This window comes from Scheffersomyces amazonensis (assembly GCF_036850825.1).
Source record: "Scheffersomyces amazonensis strain UFMG-HMD-26.3 chromosome Unknown RJT21scaffold_7, whole genome shotgun sequence".
Taxonomy (NCBI): Eukaryota; Fungi; Ascomycota; class Pichiomycetes; order Serinales; family Debaryomycetaceae; genus Scheffersomyces; species Scheffersomyces amazonensis.
This window is the reverse complement of record NW_027042747.1, coordinates 66325-85246: the sequence shown is the minus strand read 5'-3', so window position 1 is coordinate 85246 and position 18922 is coordinate 66325. Positions and strand designations below refer to the sequence as shown.

At 33.3% G+C, this 18922-nt stretch overlaps 4 protein-coding genes across 4 annotated transcripts; 2 read left to right on the top strand and 2 right to left on the bottom strand. All coding sequences in view use genetic code 12, as the record gives it.

The window, feature by feature from the left end:
• Positions 1-2062: 2062 nt before the first annotated feature.
• On the top strand, positions 2063-7679 carry BNR1 (Bnr1p). Its single transcript, XM_064882916.1, has one exon. It carries the CDS (start codon positions 2353-2355, stop codon positions 7234-7236), a length of 4884 nt encoding a protein of 1627 aa, XP_064736184.1. The 5' UTR covers positions 2063-2352; the 3' UTR covers positions 7237-7679.
• A 68-nt stretch (positions 7680-7747) lies between these two features.
• On the top strand, positions 7748-11010 carry MIS12 (Mis12p). The gene has a single exon (XM_064882466.1). It carries the CDS (start codon positions 7964-7966, stop codon positions 10937-10939), a length of 2976 nt encoding a protein of 991 aa, XP_064736183.1. The 5' UTR covers positions 7748-7963; the 3' UTR covers positions 10940-11010.
• Positions 11011-11957, bottom strand: RJT21DRAFT_122662 (uncharacterized protein). The gene has a single exon (XM_064882465.1). The coding sequence runs from the start codon at positions 11693-11695 to the stop codon at positions 11027-11029; it is 669 nt and encodes a 222-aa protein (XP_064736182.1). The 5' UTR covers positions 11696-11957; the 3' UTR covers positions 11011-11026.
• Positions 11958-12122: 165 nt separating this feature from the next.
• On the bottom strand, positions 12123-15520 carry EPL1 (Epl1p). The gene is made up of 2 exons (XM_064884946.1): positions 12425-15520; positions 12123-12364 (listed from the first exon to the last, which is right to left on the bottom strand). Exons 1-2 carry the CDS (start codon positions 15119-15121, stop codon positions 12239-12241), a joined length of 2823 nt encoding a protein of 940 aa, XP_064736181.1. The 5' UTR covers positions 15122-15520; the 3' UTR covers positions 12123-12238.
• Positions 15521-18922: the final 3402 nt, after the last annotated feature.

Sequence of the window (18922 nt, the reverse complement as noted above, 5' to 3'; positions counted from 1 at the left end):
ACTTTACTGGGTACTAGTATTAGTGTTGGTATTAGTATGTATTTCTATATATCTATATATTACTCATAGTGAAAAATTACCGAGACCTGAAAAATTTAGTGAGGCTAGAAAAAAAAATTCTAGCGACAATTACGTCAAGGCTCGGTAGAAGTTAGCCACTGCCTCTGCTGTTCTCACTTTACTAGGATGGAAATTGTAGACTTCTAGGGACTCCTTAGAGGTAGCCCGCGATAACGCTACGTAAACTTGACCATTTTCAAATGTTTTAGCTAAATTAATCCGTAATCGTTCAATGGTTTGTCCTTGAGCTTTATGGATAGACATGGCCCATGAGAGTAAGAGTGGTAATTGTTGTCTAGTAATTTGATTCAGACTACTGGAACTAGAATTAGATCGCCTATTGGTATCGAGTGTAAATTCTTCTTGTTCTACCATAATAGCCATATCTTTGAATTGAACTATAGGAAGTAAAGCCAGTTGTTGAATTACAGCCTTGGCACAGAGTGCTTCGAATATTCTCTTTCTCTCAAACGGTATTTGAGCATACACCATCTTCTGATCATCTGACCAATCTTCAGTATTCCGAATTCGGGATGAAAGAAGTCTTAATTCATCAAGCATATCTGGATCATAAGGTCCGTATTTATTTCTTACTGATTCCCAAAGATCTCGAGTCATGAAAAATAATACTTTACCTACTGAACCATTAACTATGAGTTCATCTCTATTCTTTAAGTACATTACTTGAGCTCCCTCCTTAAGAATCAATACTTCTTCAGCCATTAAATTATTCAATTGTTTCTTAAGATCCGGATTCTCATTGGCTTCAGGACTATCTATAGCTCTAAATACCACTTCTTTAGATTTCAACTGTCTTAACCTAGCTTCATTAGCTGCCTTAACTTCAACTCGCGTAGGATATAATTCTGTTGGTTCAATCCCATCCTTATAAACTACTCTTCTCAGTAAAGCTGTGAATTTATTGATAATAGTAGGATCAAGAGTTCCATACCGTAATGAATTTAACATCTCAATCAATTCATTATCTCCCTGTTGTCTAAACACTTTAGTTAATAGAATAGTTTTACCAATGGTTCTGGCCCATGCTTTAGATTGGAAACAAAAACATGACCCCTGGGAAACAGGCGGTAATTGGAAGAAATCTCCCGTACATACAATTTGAATTCCTCCAAATGGTTTATTATTCCCTCTAATTTGTTGACCTAATAAGTCCAACTTATCAAAGAGTCTTCCATCAATCATTGAGATTTCATCTATAACCAACACCTTAAGTGACTGCCATTTTCTAAGCATTTCTGCTCGTTTTTTAATCCTAGCTACAAGGGCTTCTACCTTCTCAGTTCCTAAACCGATTCCTAAAAATTTATGTAATGTTTGACCTTGAATATTTACTGCTGCCATCGCCGTGGATGCAGTAATTCCTACACGGTCATAATAAATTCGTCTTAGTATTACTACCAATTCTCTAAGTACTACAGATTTACCTGTTCCAGCACTTCCAGTATAAAATACATTTAATTTCTCTTCTACTACAGCCTTAATTATAGACTGTTGTTCTTCACTGAGTCCCAGTCGCTTGGGAGCTTTGTGACCATTATCGGACAATGAACTACTGGACCGTTTCAAATTCATCCGAGGATTATTGGTCAACTTCCTAGTGGAGATTTTTAACTCTGTTGGTAAAACATCTCTTACCGGTTGAGAAGTTCGAGAGTACTTCTCGAGATTGGGATTCCGGAAATTGGTGATTTCCGTGGATGTATCAAATGAAGTATCAGAACTGGACACGTCATTAAAGTCTCCAGAAGATGTAGCACTAATTACGGAATCTGATCTAGTGACTCCGATAGGTTCTCCATTAGTAGATTTGATTCTACTGGATGAGAATTGTCCACTAGATTTAGCAGTAGTAGTACTTACGGGTCGGAAGAAGTTGGCAATGGTACGCTGACCACCGGAACTAGTCTTCGCAAGCTTCTGTCTCTTCATACCTTCAATTACTGATCTGTTCCACTACGTCTTATGTCTTTCTGGTTTACTGACTTGTTTGATCTAGCGAGCCCATTAGCGTAAACATCGCGACGCGCTAAAAAAAAAACAACTGCCTAGCGGCATTCCCTAACCAAATGCCGGGGAACAGCACCATTAGCGAAGAAGAAAGTTATACTTTGTGAGCCGTACGTAATTCAATTTTAATAAGTGTACCAGTAAGTTTACTACTACCACTACTACCTGATAGTCCACTAAATTACCGACAATCTATACTACCAGTACTATCAGTACTACCAGTAATTTACAGGTAAGTGTCCACTAAAAACTTAACGACTCACTATGAAAGAGGGCCGACCCTCTGATGAGGTCCCTCGACCTCATGATGACCATGTAAGGCCATCAATGATTCCTGGAGTCATCACTAAGGGTATCAAGAAACTTTCCAAATCATCATCCATCTTAAATTTTGGATCTATTACTGATCCAACTACTCAAAATGATCCTCAGTCCACTAATTTTCAGGCTCTTAGTTATGAGTCTATGCCTAATAATCATACGCCTCCACCACCTTTACCACCATTTCCTCCATTACCAGGACCTTCTACTGGGATACGACAGTCTTCTATGAGTTCTTCATCATCAGTAGAAGGTCGTCATAAAGATGGAGAATCATCCAATATCTATAGTAATCTTAGTAGTAATGGAAGTTTTTCATCATTAGATCCAAAATCCAAACCATGGCATCAACCAGATCCTAAATTAGCATCTATAGGACTTAATTTAGTAGGATTTGGATTATCTACTGATGATTTAATGCCTCCACCTACTATAAAGAAAATATCAGTAGTAAGATCTCCAAAATTAAGACCAACAGAATCTTATACTTCAATACCAGATCTGCCAGAAACATCTCCTCATCCAAATTCTTTACAATCATTTGCAGCTGTTGCTTCTCATATGAATCAAATGCCTCGACCAGAAATAGTCGATCAATTGTTTGAAAGATTATTATCTAATCGAGTGTTTTCTGAAAAGGCTTTAAAGACTCTACGAGATCAATCATCTAAGAGGAAATGGGAACTTTTACTACGAGAAAATGAGACTAATGCTAACTTTGATTTAGGAGCTTTAACTAGGATTGCTTATCGAGATGAAGGATCATATGGTAGTCGATCAGATAGATCAGAACGATCAGATCAGGGTTCAGTTCGAGTATTGAGTACTGGATCTAATTCTAGTGCTGGAGCCAATTCCAATACTAATGCTAATGCTAATGCTAATTCTGAGATTTCTCATAAGAAATCATTAAAAGTAAAAGATGGATCACCAGAATGGTTTGTTATGAGAATAATCTCCAATAAACTTACCCTTAGAGAATATAGAAAACTTGAGAAAAGACTCTTTGAGGATCGTCAATTACCCAAACAAGGCATTAGTTGGGTTAATTCATTTCATAAAGCTCAGGGAGAAACTGCACTTTCAGTAATACTTTCCCGAATTAATCGAAAAAGTATTAAATCTAATGAAGAATTTGAAATTGAATTCATTATTGTTAAATGTTTTAAGAATATTTTAAATGCCGAAACGGTTATGACGGGAGATTCTGAATTTGCCCTTGTTCGAAATAAATCTCATGTAATTCGTTCAATGATTTATTCTTTAGTATCTCCTAAAGTTTCTACTAGAATTATTGTTACAGAAGTATTTATATTCTTATCATATTATGAAGGAGGACTTTTATTAGAATCTATATTAGAAAGTTTAGTTCAATTACAAGATCTTTTAGGAGATTTTATTCGATTTCAACCATGGATTAATGCATTAGAATCATTTGTTGATCAATACTTTGCAGTTCGAAGTGAAAGACCTTCAAGTGAAGAAACTCTTCAAAATTATTCATTAATTAGTTTACTATTAGTTAATGCCATAATTAATGGAACTAATGATATTTCTACTCGATTATCACTTCGAAAGGAATTTACAGAATCTCGATTATTAAAAGTATTTGATAAACTTAAAATGCTTAATGATATTCGAATTAATGAAGAGATTGAAAATTATGAACAATATGCTGAAGATGATTATAATGAATTTATTGATGTTGGAAATGAAATAATTAGTAAGAATTCAACGGATTATTCTATTATGAATTTACCTAATTTATTAGATCATGTAAAGAATCGATATCTGATAAATTCTGATAATGAACATCAACACGAACATGAACATGAAGATATAATTAGAGGCATTTTAAGTAAATTATTATTTCTTCATGATACTGATAGAAGTAATGCAGAAATTGCTAGTTTACTTAAATTAATTGATTCAGTAATTCAACATATAATTGCTGAATCAAGTATAATATCTTCAGATGCAACATCTATATTAAATTTTTCAATTCAAAAGATTATTGATAGATTAATTTCTGAAGATACTGCAAAACGAGTTATATTAGAAAATCGAGAATTAACTCATGCTTTACATAGGTTAGAAGAAGAAAAGAAAGATCCTCGAATAAATTCTAATGGTGAATCTATTGAATCACTCAAGCATGAACTTAAACTTAGTGAACAGAGTATATCTAATCAAAAGAAATTGATATCTCTATTACAAAGAAGAACTACTCTACTAGAAGGAGAATTAAATAAAAAGGCTAAGGCCAAGGCTAAAGCAGAAAACCCACAAATCGATCAAGATTATGATTCAGATACTGAATCATATGGATCTGGATCCATGAGTTCTCTTATGACAATTACTAGACAACTAGAAGAATCAGGTCAAGTTAAGAGAGCCAGAGATCAAGTCAAATCTTCTATGGTACTTAATAATGGTAAGGAGATGTTCCCTATACTTGGAGGTAAGGGTAAGAGTCTGCAAACAATCGTAGGTATCCCTGATGAACCAGGAAGTATAACTCCAGTAGATGTGCCACCCCCACCTCCTCCACCTATACCTCCATTCATGCAAGTATCTGGTGGTCAACTTAGTACAGCTCCTCCTCCTCCTCCTCCACCACCTCCTCCTCCTATGCCTACATTCATGGAAAAGGTTCTGACCAATGTACCGCCACCACCACCACCACCTCCTCCTCCATTACCTCCAGGATTTTCCTCTACAACCCCATCTGCTCCTCCACCACCACCTCCTCCATTGCCTCCAGCATTCGCATCACCAACTCCTCCTCCACCAGCGCCACCGCCACCTCCTCCATCTTTAATGAGTACTCCAACCAAACCGAAAACAATTCCAAAAGAACTGACACATGAAAAGGAAGCAACAACAACAGGAACAACAGGAACAACAGGAACAAATAAGAGTATCACTAGTACAGTTTCAAAAGAACCAATGCCTACGGGTATTAGACCCAAAATCAAATTGAAACAAATCCACTGGGATAAGATAGACAATATCAACAAAACATTCTGGAAGGATATAGAATTTATGAAAGTATCTGATATGTTAGTAGAAAAGGGAATTCTTGAAGAAGTTGAAAAGGCATTTGTATCCAAAACCACCAACATTAAATTTAAAAAAGTTGATAAAATTCAAGAAGATGATGGTGATGAAGATAAAAGTAAAAAAGTATCACTTTTATCACGAGATTTAGCTCAACATTTTGGAATTAATTTACATATATTTGCCAATAATTCAGTAGAAGAATTAATTGATAAAGTCTTACGATGTGATAAAGAAGTTCTTGAAAATATAAGTGTTCTTGAATTCTTTAATAGTGATTCACTTAATGAAATTAGTGATACTATTATTCGAAATTTCATGCCTTATTCAACTAGTTGGGGAGTTAACGAAAAGCCTCCAAGTAAAGATCCTCATGAATTAGAAAGACCCGATAGAATATTCTTAGAATTATGTTTTAATTTAAGAACTTATTGGAAATCAAGATCAAGAGCTTTGCTTTTGAGTCAAACTTATGAGAAAGATTATTCTGATTTATCTAAGAAACTTCAACTTGTAGATGAAGCCAATAGACATTTAAAAGAATCTCAAAGTTTAAGAGATGTTCTTGGAATAATTCGATCAGTTGGGAATTTTATGAATGATACATCTAAGCAAGCATTAGGATTTAAATTAGATACTTTACAACGATTAAAATTTATGAAAGATGAAAAGAATTTTATGAATTTCTTACATTATATTGAAAAAATTGTTCGTAGTTCATTTCCAGAATATGGATCATTTGTTGATGAACTTGGATGTTTATCAGTGATTCAAAATATTTCCGTTGAACAATTACAAGAAGATTGTTTAGAATTTAGTAAATCAATTACTAATGTAAAGACTTCTATATTGAAGGGTAATTTAAGTGATAAATCTAAACTTCATCCTCATGAAAATGTTCTTAATGTTATTACTCCACTTTTAGAAAGAGCTGATGAAAAGAATAAAGTATTGCAAGCTCATTTATCTCGAACTTTAAAGGATTATTATTCTTTAATGGAATTTTATGGTGAAAATACTAAAGATAGTGTTTCAATTGAAGGATTCTTTAATAAATTTGTTATATTTGTTAATGAATTTAAGAAGGCTCATGTAGAGAATATTCAAAGAGAAGAAGAAGAAAGAGCTTATGAGGCTAAGAAGAAAGCAATTGCTGATTCTATTAGGAAAACTAAACAAGCTCATGATAAACTTGAAGAAGAAACAGGAGAAAGTTTTGATGCTGATGCATCTGATAGTGATGGAGAAGATCAATTAGAAGATTTTACAGGAGATAAACAAGAGATTGGTGGAGTGACAGATAAAGAAAAGAAATCTAGTACTAGTAGTAGTAGTAATTCAATTAAAGATGGTGGTAGTGCAGTTATCGATAATCTTCTTGAAAGACTTAAATCTAGTGCTCTGTCAATTGCATCTTCCAATTCAAAGGATCGTAAATCTAAAGATCGTCGGAGTCAAGCATTATCATTTTATTCTACAATGTCTTTAGAAGATCTTTTAGATAAACATAGTAGTAGTCTTGTACCTGGAGATATGATTGTTAAGAGTGCATCAAGTAATATAGAATATGAAAGTGTTAATTCACTTAAGAGACGTCTTACAGAGAGAAAGAAAACAACTCATACGTATGGAAGTGCCAGTGCCAACACTACCGATCAAATAATGGTAAGAGCTCATTCAATGTTACATCAATTACGAGCAGAAGCTAGTTCAGGATCAGGATCAGGATCAGGATCTGATGAGATATTTTTTGAAGCTGATAAATAATATTACCCATCTAAAACTTAACTCTAACTCTAATTGTAAATGTATATGTATATAATTAAAATTAAAGTCACATGCACATCAGAGTCAAAACGTGGGGAGTATGGCTCCCTGGCTTTCTAATTTCCGTTGACTCTGCGCCGTATATCCTTTCGGGGTTCCATTTTTTTTCTGGCGGAGTCAAACACCACTAGTCATTGACTTCTATCGCCCGTTGGACTATCTTATCTCTCTCCATCTCTGTCTTACATATGCGTTATATCTCTCTCTCTATCTCTTCATTAAATCTATGATCTATAACTGTGTTGTATTCCTCTAATACTCAACTCTAAGACTCACCCACCCCTGCCAGCCAATCAGAGGCCCCCTCTGCCGGATGAGTCATTTGTGAAAATTTTTTGCTTACCACCACCCAATTTTCCGAAGAGGGCCTGCACAGGAGGACGCAATGTCGGTTTCTTTTTTTATAATTTATTATATTTTTTTTTTTGTTTTATTAAGCTTAATTTCCATTATGACTTGTGTACCATTTTTACTGTACATTATATATATTTCACAATTTTCACAATTTTCACTATTTCACTATTAACCATATTTTATTTGGTAGTAACTGTTGTATTAAGTGGGTGAATTTTGGGTTGTTGATAAAGCTACTGACTCATTGTAAATCAGTAGGGACCATTGTTGAGACATATTTTTTAAGCATAATCACATTTTTTTGCATCCAGTTATGTTGTCCACATCTCGTTGTTCAAAGCAACTATTAAATTATAGATTAATTAGACAATTTCATAATTCTAATATTAATTTAGATGCCATTGTTGTATCAGGTACAAAGTTAGCTAAGACTATACGTAGTCAAGTTGGTGAAAAAGTTATACAATACAATCAAGCTCATTATGAAGAGTTTGCTCATCTCCAAGAGATTAGTTTTGAAAAATTGAAATTTAAACCTAATTTAACTATTATTCAAGTTGGTAATAGACCGGATTCTTCAGCATATGTTAGATCTAAATTAAAGGCTGCTCAAGCTTCAAATATTCAATCAAAATTAATTAAATTTAATGATGATATTACTCAAGAATCTTTATTAGAAGAAATTGATAGATTAAATAAAGATCCAAAAGTAAATGGATTATTAATTCAATTACCACTTCCAAAACATATTGATGAAACTTTAGTTACAAATTCTGTTACAACTGATAAAGATGTTGATGGATTTGATCGTTATAATGTTGGAGAATTATCAAAAAGAGGGGGTAAACCAGTATTTATGCCATGTACTCCCAGTGGAGTTATGGAATTAATTAAAACAACTGGAATTTCTTTAAGAGGTAAAAATGCCGTAGTTATTGGTAGATCTGATATAGTTGGAACTCCAGTATCAGCTATGTTAAAAAATTCTGATTGTACTGTAACAACTTGTCATCGTCATACTCAAGATCTTCCTCAAATAGTTAAACAAGCTGATATTGTTGTAGCAGCAGTTGGGATTCCAGAATATGTTAAAGCTGATTGGATTAAACCAGGTGCCATTGTTATTGATGTTGGTATTAATTATAAAGATGATCCAACTGCTAAAAATGGTAAAAGATTAGTTGGTGATGTTGATTATGAATCAGTATCTAAAGTGGCAGGATTTGTTACTCCAGTTCCTGGTGGAGTTGGACCAATGACTGTGGCTATGTTATGTTCAAATGTTTATGATGCTGCCATTATACAAGCCAATAAAGCTCATAAACATACTTTCCAACCATTACCATTAGATTTACAAACTCCAGTTCCATCTGATATTGCTATTTCAAGAGCTCAAAAGCCAAAGAAAATTACTAAGATTGCTCAAGAATTAGGTTTATTAGAAAAGGAATTAGAACCTTATGGACATTTTAAAGCTAAAGTTGATCCTAAGACTGTTATTGAAAGATTAGATGAACAAGTTGAAGGAGATGCAGAAGAAAGAGGTCATTATGTATTAGTGGCTGGTATTACACCTACTCCATTAGGTGAAGGTAAATCTACTACCACTATGGGATTAACTCAAGCTCTTGGAGCTCATTTAGGTTATAATTCAATTGCAAATGTTAGACAACCATCAATGGGTCCAACATTTGGAGTTAAAGGTGGAGCTGCTGGAGGTGGTTATTCTCAAGTTATACCTATGGATGAATTTAATATGCATTTAACTGGTGATATTCATGCTATTTCTGCTGCTCAAAATTTATTATGTGCAGCTGTTGATACTAGAATGTTTCATGAATCTACTTCTAAATCTATTTCAGGATTTTATAAAAGATTGGTTCCAGCCAAGAAAGGAGTTAGAACATTTACTCCATCAATGATTAAGAGATTAGAAAAATTAGGTATTACTAAGACAAATCCTAATGATTTAACTAGTGAAGAAATTGAAAATTTTGCTAAATTAAATATTGATCCTAATTCTGTTACAATTAAGAGAGTAGTTGATTGTAATGATAGATTTGTTCGTGAAATTACTATTGGAGAAGGTAAGAATGAAGCTGGTAAATTTCCTCCTCGTAAGACTGGAATGGATATTACTGTTGCATCTGAATTAATGGCTATTTTAGCTTTATCAACTTCATTAAAAGATCTTAGACAAAGAGTTGGTAAAGTTGTAGTTGGAACTCAAAAGGATACTGGAATTGCTATTACTGCTGAAGATATTGGATGTGCTGGAGCAATTACTGCTTTACTTAAAGATGCTATTAAACCAAATTTAATGCAAACTTTAGAAGGTACTCCAGTTTTCGTTCATGCTGGACCATTTGCTAACATTTCTATTGGAGCTTCATCAGTTATTGCTGATAGAGTTGCATTAAAATTAACATCTCCATCTAATCCAATTAATAGTGGAACTAGAGGATTTGTAGTTACTGAAGCAGGATTTGATTTTACTATGGGAGGTGAAAGATTCTTTAATATTAAATGTAGAAATTCTGGTTATAAACCTGATACTGTTGTATTAGTTGCAACTTCAAGAGCTTTGAAATTACATGGTGGAGCTCCTGATGTTAAGCCAGGCCAAGCTTTACCTAATGAATATGTTACTGAGAATTTAGAATACTTGGCTCAAGGTTGTGCAAACTTGAAGAAACAAATTTCTAATATTAAGCAGTATAATGTTCCTGTTGTGGTTGCTATTAATCAATTTGAAACTGATACACCAGCTGAAATTGAATTAATTCAAAAACAAGCACTTGCTGCTGGTGCTGATTTTGCAGTTCCATCTAATCATTGGGCTGAAGGAGGAGCAGGAGCTCTTGAATTAGCTAAATCAGTAGTTGAAGCAGTTAAGAGTGATCAAGCTAAACAACCTCTTAAATTCTTATATGATGTTAATTCATCAGTTGAAAATAAGATTTTAACTATTGCAAAAGAAATGTATGGAGCTGCATCAATTGAATTATCACCATTAGCTAAACAACAAATTGAAACTTATACAAAACAAGGATATGATAAATTACCTATTTGTATTGCTAAAACTCAATATTCATTATCTCATGATCCATCTTTAAAGGGAGTTCCAACGGGATTTACTGTACCAATTAGAGAAGTTAGATGTTCAGCCGGGGCTGGATATTTATATGCACTTGCTGCAGAAATCATGACTATTCCAGGGTTACCTACTCATGCTGGGTTCATGAATGTTGAAGTCAATGATGACGGAGAGATTGAGGGACTCTTTTAATAATATATATTGCATTGTACATTATTTATAGACGGTTAATAAAATAATAAACTAAGTAACTAACTAAGTAACCAAATAAGTAGACAACTAATTGTAAGTACTTTCATTATCAATAGATAAAGTTCCATTAGCAAAATTATAACTCTTACCAAAAGTATTTGATAAGCCAATAACTTTTAAAATTACCAGAGCCACATCAGCTCTTGTTACTGTACCAATTGGTTCATTATCATTAGTAAATAATTGAATTTTACCAGTAGGCTTATTATCAACTAATTGAGTTGGTTTTAAAATTGTAAAATCTAAACTATTATTAAATTCATTAATAAGAATTCTATCAGCATAATGTTTAGCTATATAATAATTTTTAATGGGAGATTTTGCAATAAATTGACGACTTTCAGCATGAATTGCACTAATTAATATATATCTACGAACATTTGCTAATACACTAGCTTCAAAAGTTTTAACGGCTCCATCTAAATCAACTTGTAATAAATTCTTTCCGGCACTTCCAGCTGTAAATACTACAACATCATGACCTTTAATAAGGTGAGAAATTTCTTCAACTGATGCTTCATCAATAGTTAATTGATGAGATTTAACATTGTGAGCTACTGATGCGATCAGATTAATTTGTGATGCTTGTTCATGATTACGAACAACTGCTGATACTTTATGTTGGTTGGAAGCCAAAGTAACAAACAATTGACCGATCTTACCGTGTGCTCCAAAGACGATAATGTTTTTAGACATTGCGGAGACAAACTTAAATAAGTAGGAGGAGAAATAGAAGAAGCAGAAGAAGGAGAAGGAGAAGATAAAAGTTAAAAGTATATTACTGAGAGAAACTTAAACCAGAGCTTACAAATGGATTTGTGGGGTGAGCCACACCGATGGAATGTATGGAAAGAAGTTCAACAATGTGACTGTATAGTGTAAACTGTATAGTGTGTACAGTAGCCTGAGTAACTGTATAGACTGTATAGACTGTATAGACTGTATAGACTGTATATGACTTAGTACTGAATACCTATTACTGTAGACTGTATGTATACTGACTATATATTACAGGCGACTCAGTCGTAGTAATCGTGTTTAGTAGTAATAGACTTAGTACACTATAATGTACTGTACTAAACTGTACTGTAGTAGTTGACTGTACTGTCTCTTTATTTCTACACTGTCTTATCTACACTTTCTACAATATCATCTATTCTTATTATTATTGTTTATTACTATAATACATTTATGAGTAGAGAACTCATCAAGAGTGTCCCATGCTAATATACAAATTTATCATTGCAGTTTCTGTGGTGGTGAATTGGCTGCCTTATGTTGCACTTTAGGTGATCCAGCCATCAGTGATCTTTGTGAATTAACAAAATCTCCATTGGATCTTGGCGTTTGTGATACCAGAACTGCCTTTCTTGAAGTAGGACTAGATGTTACCCGAGGTATACTAGCCACTGCGGCAGCTCGAACTTGTGGTGAAGATGATTGTTGTTGTTGCTGTTGCTGTAATTGTTGAATCTGTTGTTGCTGTTGCTGTTGTTGTTGCTGTAATTGTTGTTGTTGAAGACGATTAGCCAATTGTTGTTGTTGTAATGCTCTCATCTTTGCTTGTTGAATATATGCTTGTTGTCGTTGTTGAACGGCTTCTCTTAATAATCCATAAGATTTCGATAATAACATCGATCCAAATCTAATTGATTGTGTATCATCACTAATAGAATTAAGTTTAGAAGGATCCATACTAAATGGATCAAGAATTCCTCGTTGACCTTCAGATAAATCATTATCAAATTTCCAATTAGAATCTAATCTCTTAATTGTATCAATTTTACTATCATAAACATTCAATATTGATGATGAATTTGTAGGAGATTCAGATTCTTCTGAATCTTTCATTTCTACATCTTTATCTTCATCTTTATCGTTATCTTCTGTATCATCAAAGTTTAAAAATGAATCAATTTCATCATCTGGACGTTGAATTAATCCTCTTCTATCTACAAACATTTGCCCCACTCGATTGAGTCTTTTTCTAATTCTAAAAATTGGTTCTGATAAATTAGCTTCTTCATCAAATTCATGAGGATTAGATTTCTTAAATTGATGAGCATAACCACTATTATAAGCACTAAAATTATTAGAATCAATATTATTCAATAATTGAGCTATATAACTCATATTATTGAATTTACTATTATTAATTTTATCTTGAAGTAAAGACAGAATATGAGGGAAAGCCTTTGAAGGAATTAATTCTCCATTCGAACCTCGGAACGTTTTAACTCCTGGTAATGGTTTTTTACTTTCTTCAAGTAATTTCTTTAAATTCTCACTAATATAATTCGAAGTATTAATTTGATGTAAATTGGCTGCGGCAATTGATGAATATGGAATATGTTTAGATTCTTTAACATTATCATTAGTAGATATATTAAATGATGGTTCATGAGGATCATCAGTAAAGTTAACATAACCTTTATCTTGTTCTTTCCTCTTTCTTAATTTATCCAAGACTGCCCGTTTAATAGTTTCATTCTTTTCTTTTAATACTAAAGATACAGTTACAAGTTCCATATCTGGAATCTTAGAAGGAGGTAATTTAACATATGGTTGAGTTGAAGATGGTGCAGTTTCATTGGCATGAGATGCTTGAGGTTGAATATTTCCATTTTTATCTTTATTAACGGCATTAGTTCCAATGGTTGCCGTTCCTGGCATAGCACTACTAGAAGATTCACGAGAATCAAGTCTCCTTTTATTATCCAACTTCTTTTTAGCATTTTCTCGGATTTCTTCTTCTTCTTCCTTAGGTTTAATAATCTTCTTTCTTTTATGTGGATAATATAAATAATCATCACCTTTAACTCCTACAATACGTTTCAAATTCTTACCTTCACTACGTAATTTGAAAATTGAATTTTCAACTTCGAAATTTTGTAATTTTAAAATTTCACGTTGAGCAACTCCTAAAATCAAACTTCTAGCTTTATATAAGGATTTTTGTAAAAGTCGAATTCTTTCAGCTCCTAAAGTATCAGCTCTTCTAGTTTTACGTGCTTGTCTAAATTCACGTCTTCGGAAACAAACATATGGATCATTATCATTATCTTTTTCATTGGCATTAGGATCTTCAAATTTTAACATAGGATTAATTGATTTCCCCTTTCTTTCAATTTTTCTTGATTTCCAATGTTCATAAATTGGTTTACCAAATAATGCAAATAATTTAGGGATTGATCGAGGTTCCTTTATTGAAGAATTACCATTATTCTTATCAAAAATCGTTACAAATGGTTCATACTTTAATTCTTTTGATAATCTTTCTTTTAATACTGTAGTTGATATATATTTTATATTACCTCCACTTGATTGAACATAAGGATTATTTAATTTGGTAGAATTATTATATTCGTCTATAATATATGAAGATAATTCTTCATATGAAAGTATATTAGTTGGATCCATAGATAAAAATGGTTGTCTTTCTTCAATTGTCTTTTCTAATTTATCACAAATGATTTCAAATTCTAATTCTGAACATTTTCGAAGATTCTCTTCTGTATTTTTAGATTTTTTATTGATAGCAGGTGGTTTAGGATATTCTTTATCTAGTATTTCATTTATGAATTTTTCATCTATTTCATCCATATTATATTCAACGCCTATAGTATCTTCAACTGTAGCACTGAATTTTATATAAGATTCAGGTTCTTGAAAGAAATTATCATTATAATATTTATGAGCTTCAGGCCATATTTTAGATGCATCAGGAGTGGGAATATATACAGAAGGAAGTGAATCATTAGTTTCATTAGTTGATGATGAATCCTTTTTATTGGAACTTGAAGATTTTGAATTTTCTTCCAGTTTTGATCCCATTAATGCTCGTTGAGCAGCATTAATAACTTGTTGTAAATGGACTTCATCTTCTTCATTTTTATCAACCCCAGTTTCAATAGAATGTAGATCTCGTTGTTGTTGAGCTCCTGATGCACTTAAATGATTAACTTGACTTGGTTCTAATTCATTATTTATATCATTGGCAGGTATATCCTTTTGTTTATATATGCTTAAAGGTTGTTTAACGGATATTTTCCTTTGCCGGAATCTGGCACCTGATGCATGCTGTTTGGCATTACCTGAATTCTTTGCCGGTAGAATTGCCATTATGAATTATAATAGGTAAATGAATGAATCAACCAAAAAAATTATAATAGTCAAAACTAGCCGGCCCAATACAATATGTAATCCCTTATTTCCCGATTGATTTTAATCAACTAATTGATTTAATCAATTCAACCTATTGATGGTTGGGGCGTTGTTAGAATCAAAATATAGGTGCCTTAGGTATTGCGGTGTGGATGTTTCGTCCCAAATTTTCACACTACTCAGTAATAGCGAAAATTTTCTCCCTGTCGTTGTCGTCGACGTTGCTCAAAATGGTAACAAAAGGAGCGGGCCACGGAGATAGGCAGGGCAAGGGTCGGAAATGGCAGGGATGATCTTGATTAAACGAGATCAGTTAGTTGGTAAGGCCTGTCCAGGGAAGATGCGCCCTTTAACTTGATTGATTGGGAGGTATAGTGACCTTTACAGGGGGGATAACTGAATAGTCAGGATAAAAATAGGGGGGCAAGAACAAGATTTTTTTTTAATTGGTCAGTTGGGATTAATTGAGGTTGGGAGGCGCGAAAGTCACGACACCTAGCACGTGACTTTTACCGCCAATAATTTAACTAATTAACTCATAATTTATTAATGATGAATAATATTATGACTGTATCGAATTTTCTTGATGTTTGAAGGGCTTGGTAATCTCAGTTAGGGCACATTATATGAATGGCCTTGCTTTTGTAGTGATTGCTCGTGGGTAGTGTCAGTTGGCCGAGATGAGACATCTCAGGCTGCATCACTACCACCCTTACTCTCCTCCAAGGTATATTGGTAGAAAGTTGAACTTACGCTTTATAAAAGTGCTTCTGGTAATCTTAAATACATTGTAGACATTTTAGATACTTTGTAACATAAATTGGACAAGTAGTGATGGTGGTGGTTGAAGTAGCTGTAAGAGAAGATAGTACTGTAAAATAAATCATTGATGTACCAAAATGAGAAAAATGGTAGGCAGGGACTGTGTACAGGAGGTCGTGGGGTTACCCATACATATGTAAGTAATTTAATGAATTTCCTCAATAGTCGCATAGTGCCAGTATATAGGTACAAGTCGACGTTACAGATGAAGATGAAAACCGAATAATATTGAGATCTAGGAAAGTATATAATGATTATGTTGCAATAGACAATTGTTAATAATTATACAATAAAAGACTGAAAATGATATTATTGAATATGTTTTAGGCTTCAACTGTATAATGATTAGATATACCAGGGGGGATTGTATGTATATGATCGTATATAGTTCTATATGGTATATCATGAAGATTGTCTTTACTTATTATTTAGTAATAAAGACGTACAAGATAAAGTCAACTTATATTTTAAAAATAATTTAGCTAGTTAAAACTGTATGAATATAATAAAATAAGTAATGTAAATGAAATTATTATAATATGATTCATGAGTTGTTTCCTTATAAAAATTTATAATATAAAAATCTATAATATTGGTTGATCTTCTCATCATGTAACCGCTTTTAAGTTCCACGATAACTTACATTCAAAGGTCTTTTGGAAGAGATGGGAAAGGTCGACTCATAATTTAGCAATCTGCCGTCGTATTAGTCGCGCAATTTGGTTGCAAACTAAAATGATTCTGGCGAGAAAGATTTTCCCCAAAAGTTTCAATTCATCTTTTAATCTCATTACCAGAAACATATAGAAAAAACATTATGTTCTAGATATCGTATATAAATCCATATATAACTACTCTGAAACATATAAAAAAACAACATATTTTTAGATATTGAGAGAACGAAATCAAACTTAGTTATGCCAAATGGCATTAAAACATATAAAATCCTCAGTATAAAAACGGATTTTACAAAAAATCATAAAAAGGTACAACTAGTGATCTTTTATGTTATTTCATGGATGAAATTATGAATTAGTGTCTTCTAATTGCAATAGCGTCCCACCTCGAAGTATTCCTTCGAGAATAAAATAGCACAACCAAGATCTGTATCAAGGGAATCTTCCTAATAAGTAGCAGTAACATATTTGATGACATAAGAGGTAAATACTTCAGTCAAAGTCGAAGTCTTACCAAGACCAATTGGATAAGTGTATTTGGTTGTAACTAAAGTTGGAATTGGAGTTGGGGAAGTGTAAGTACCGTGTGCAACGTTCTTATCAGTAGTGGAAGTAGTCTTAGCAGTGGTGGAAGTGGTCTTAGCAGTGGTGGAAGTAGTCTTAGCAGGGGTGGAAGTAGAAGTAGAAGTAGTGGTAGTCTTGGTAGTCTTAACAGTAGTCTTGGAAGTTGAGGTAGAAGTGTATTTAGCTTGAACATATTCGACATTGTAAGCAGTTAAAATGGTAGTGGAAGTGGTGTACTTACCGTTACCAATTGGGTAAACCCAAGCAGTTTCGTAAACAGATTCAATAACAACAGGTGACAGGTAAGTGTCACCACGCTTTTCAAGATTTTGAACTGGAGCATCAGTTACAGCAGGAGCTGGTTGAGCAAGAACTCTGTTGACGAATAAAAGGGCAAGGAGTAAATTAAGTAAATTTTGTAACATTTTTAGTCCGATTTGTTTTATATTAGATATAAGATAGGTTATAAGACTTCTATAAATGTCAATCAATTTATCATGAATTTAGGGTCCTTTTATAGACCAAATTAGTTAACTATTTGATCTTTTGAGGAACTATAGTTATTTCCAAAAACGGTTGTCATATGACCGTTTTCGATTGTTCTAGCCACGGTTTCTTCATCATGATATACTTCGTTTATTCCTATTTAAGAAGTAACCTTGTTCGATTTCTTCGTAACCTTAATTCGTACTAAAAAATGCAAATATCGATTGAAAAAGCATTATAGACCGATGATGACCGAGCCTTTGACTGCGGTTGAGATATCTTGCAGGATCTATGTACATACTTAAAGAAACATAAATAAAGTTTCCATTTGCATAAAGTTGTTCGATGCCCAGCAAAGTTTAATATTAATTGGTACCCAACTGCCGTTCCTTACCAGTAAGTAAGGGCAACCATTATTCCGTTTAGGGCCGAACATTAAAGTCCATAGAAAACCGAACTTCTCTTGCATATGCGAATCGCTAAAAAATACTTGGCGATTCTAACAACTTAATCCTCTATATATGGGCTTAAAGGATTTAGTTAATTAGTTAAATGATTTATATACCTTTACCCAATGTTTGAGGTAAGAATTACCGATAAAATAATGGCATCAACAAATTGGTTGCTTCTAACCAGTACTGTAATACAGAAAAAGTCGTGATATTATTTATTGTGGATGGTCCGAACAATCATGAGCATTTCTTGGACATATGCGATCGTAATTTTACAGGGGTTAGAGAATAGAGTGTTACTGTTCACTGCTCGGAGACTTCGGTAGGGCTATGTGGCAGTATGTGTAATATTAGTAGGTAGTAGCATTATGAGTATTAAGAGCAAAATGTACAATGAAATGACTTTAATGAGTACAATTACTGTAACATTAGTATAGTCAATATTGGTCCGTTCCCATTTCTATTGCGTCGTACTCACTTATACGCAGCATTATAACCACTACCATCACCAAACCCCAGCATCAGCATCAGACACTATAGTACTGACGTATATGCCTACGAACAATTGCCACCCATCAATCCCTTTTTCAATACAGTATATCCAGGGTCACTGCCTTATTAGGTTTCAACATTAACTATAGTCTAAAGAATGAATCATTTAAGAATGATGGAAAAATTCAAGTCGCTTCATTACTACTAAACAGTTTATTTTTACTTGGTTTGATATGTATTCCCCAATAAGTAGAATGTAAAAAAAA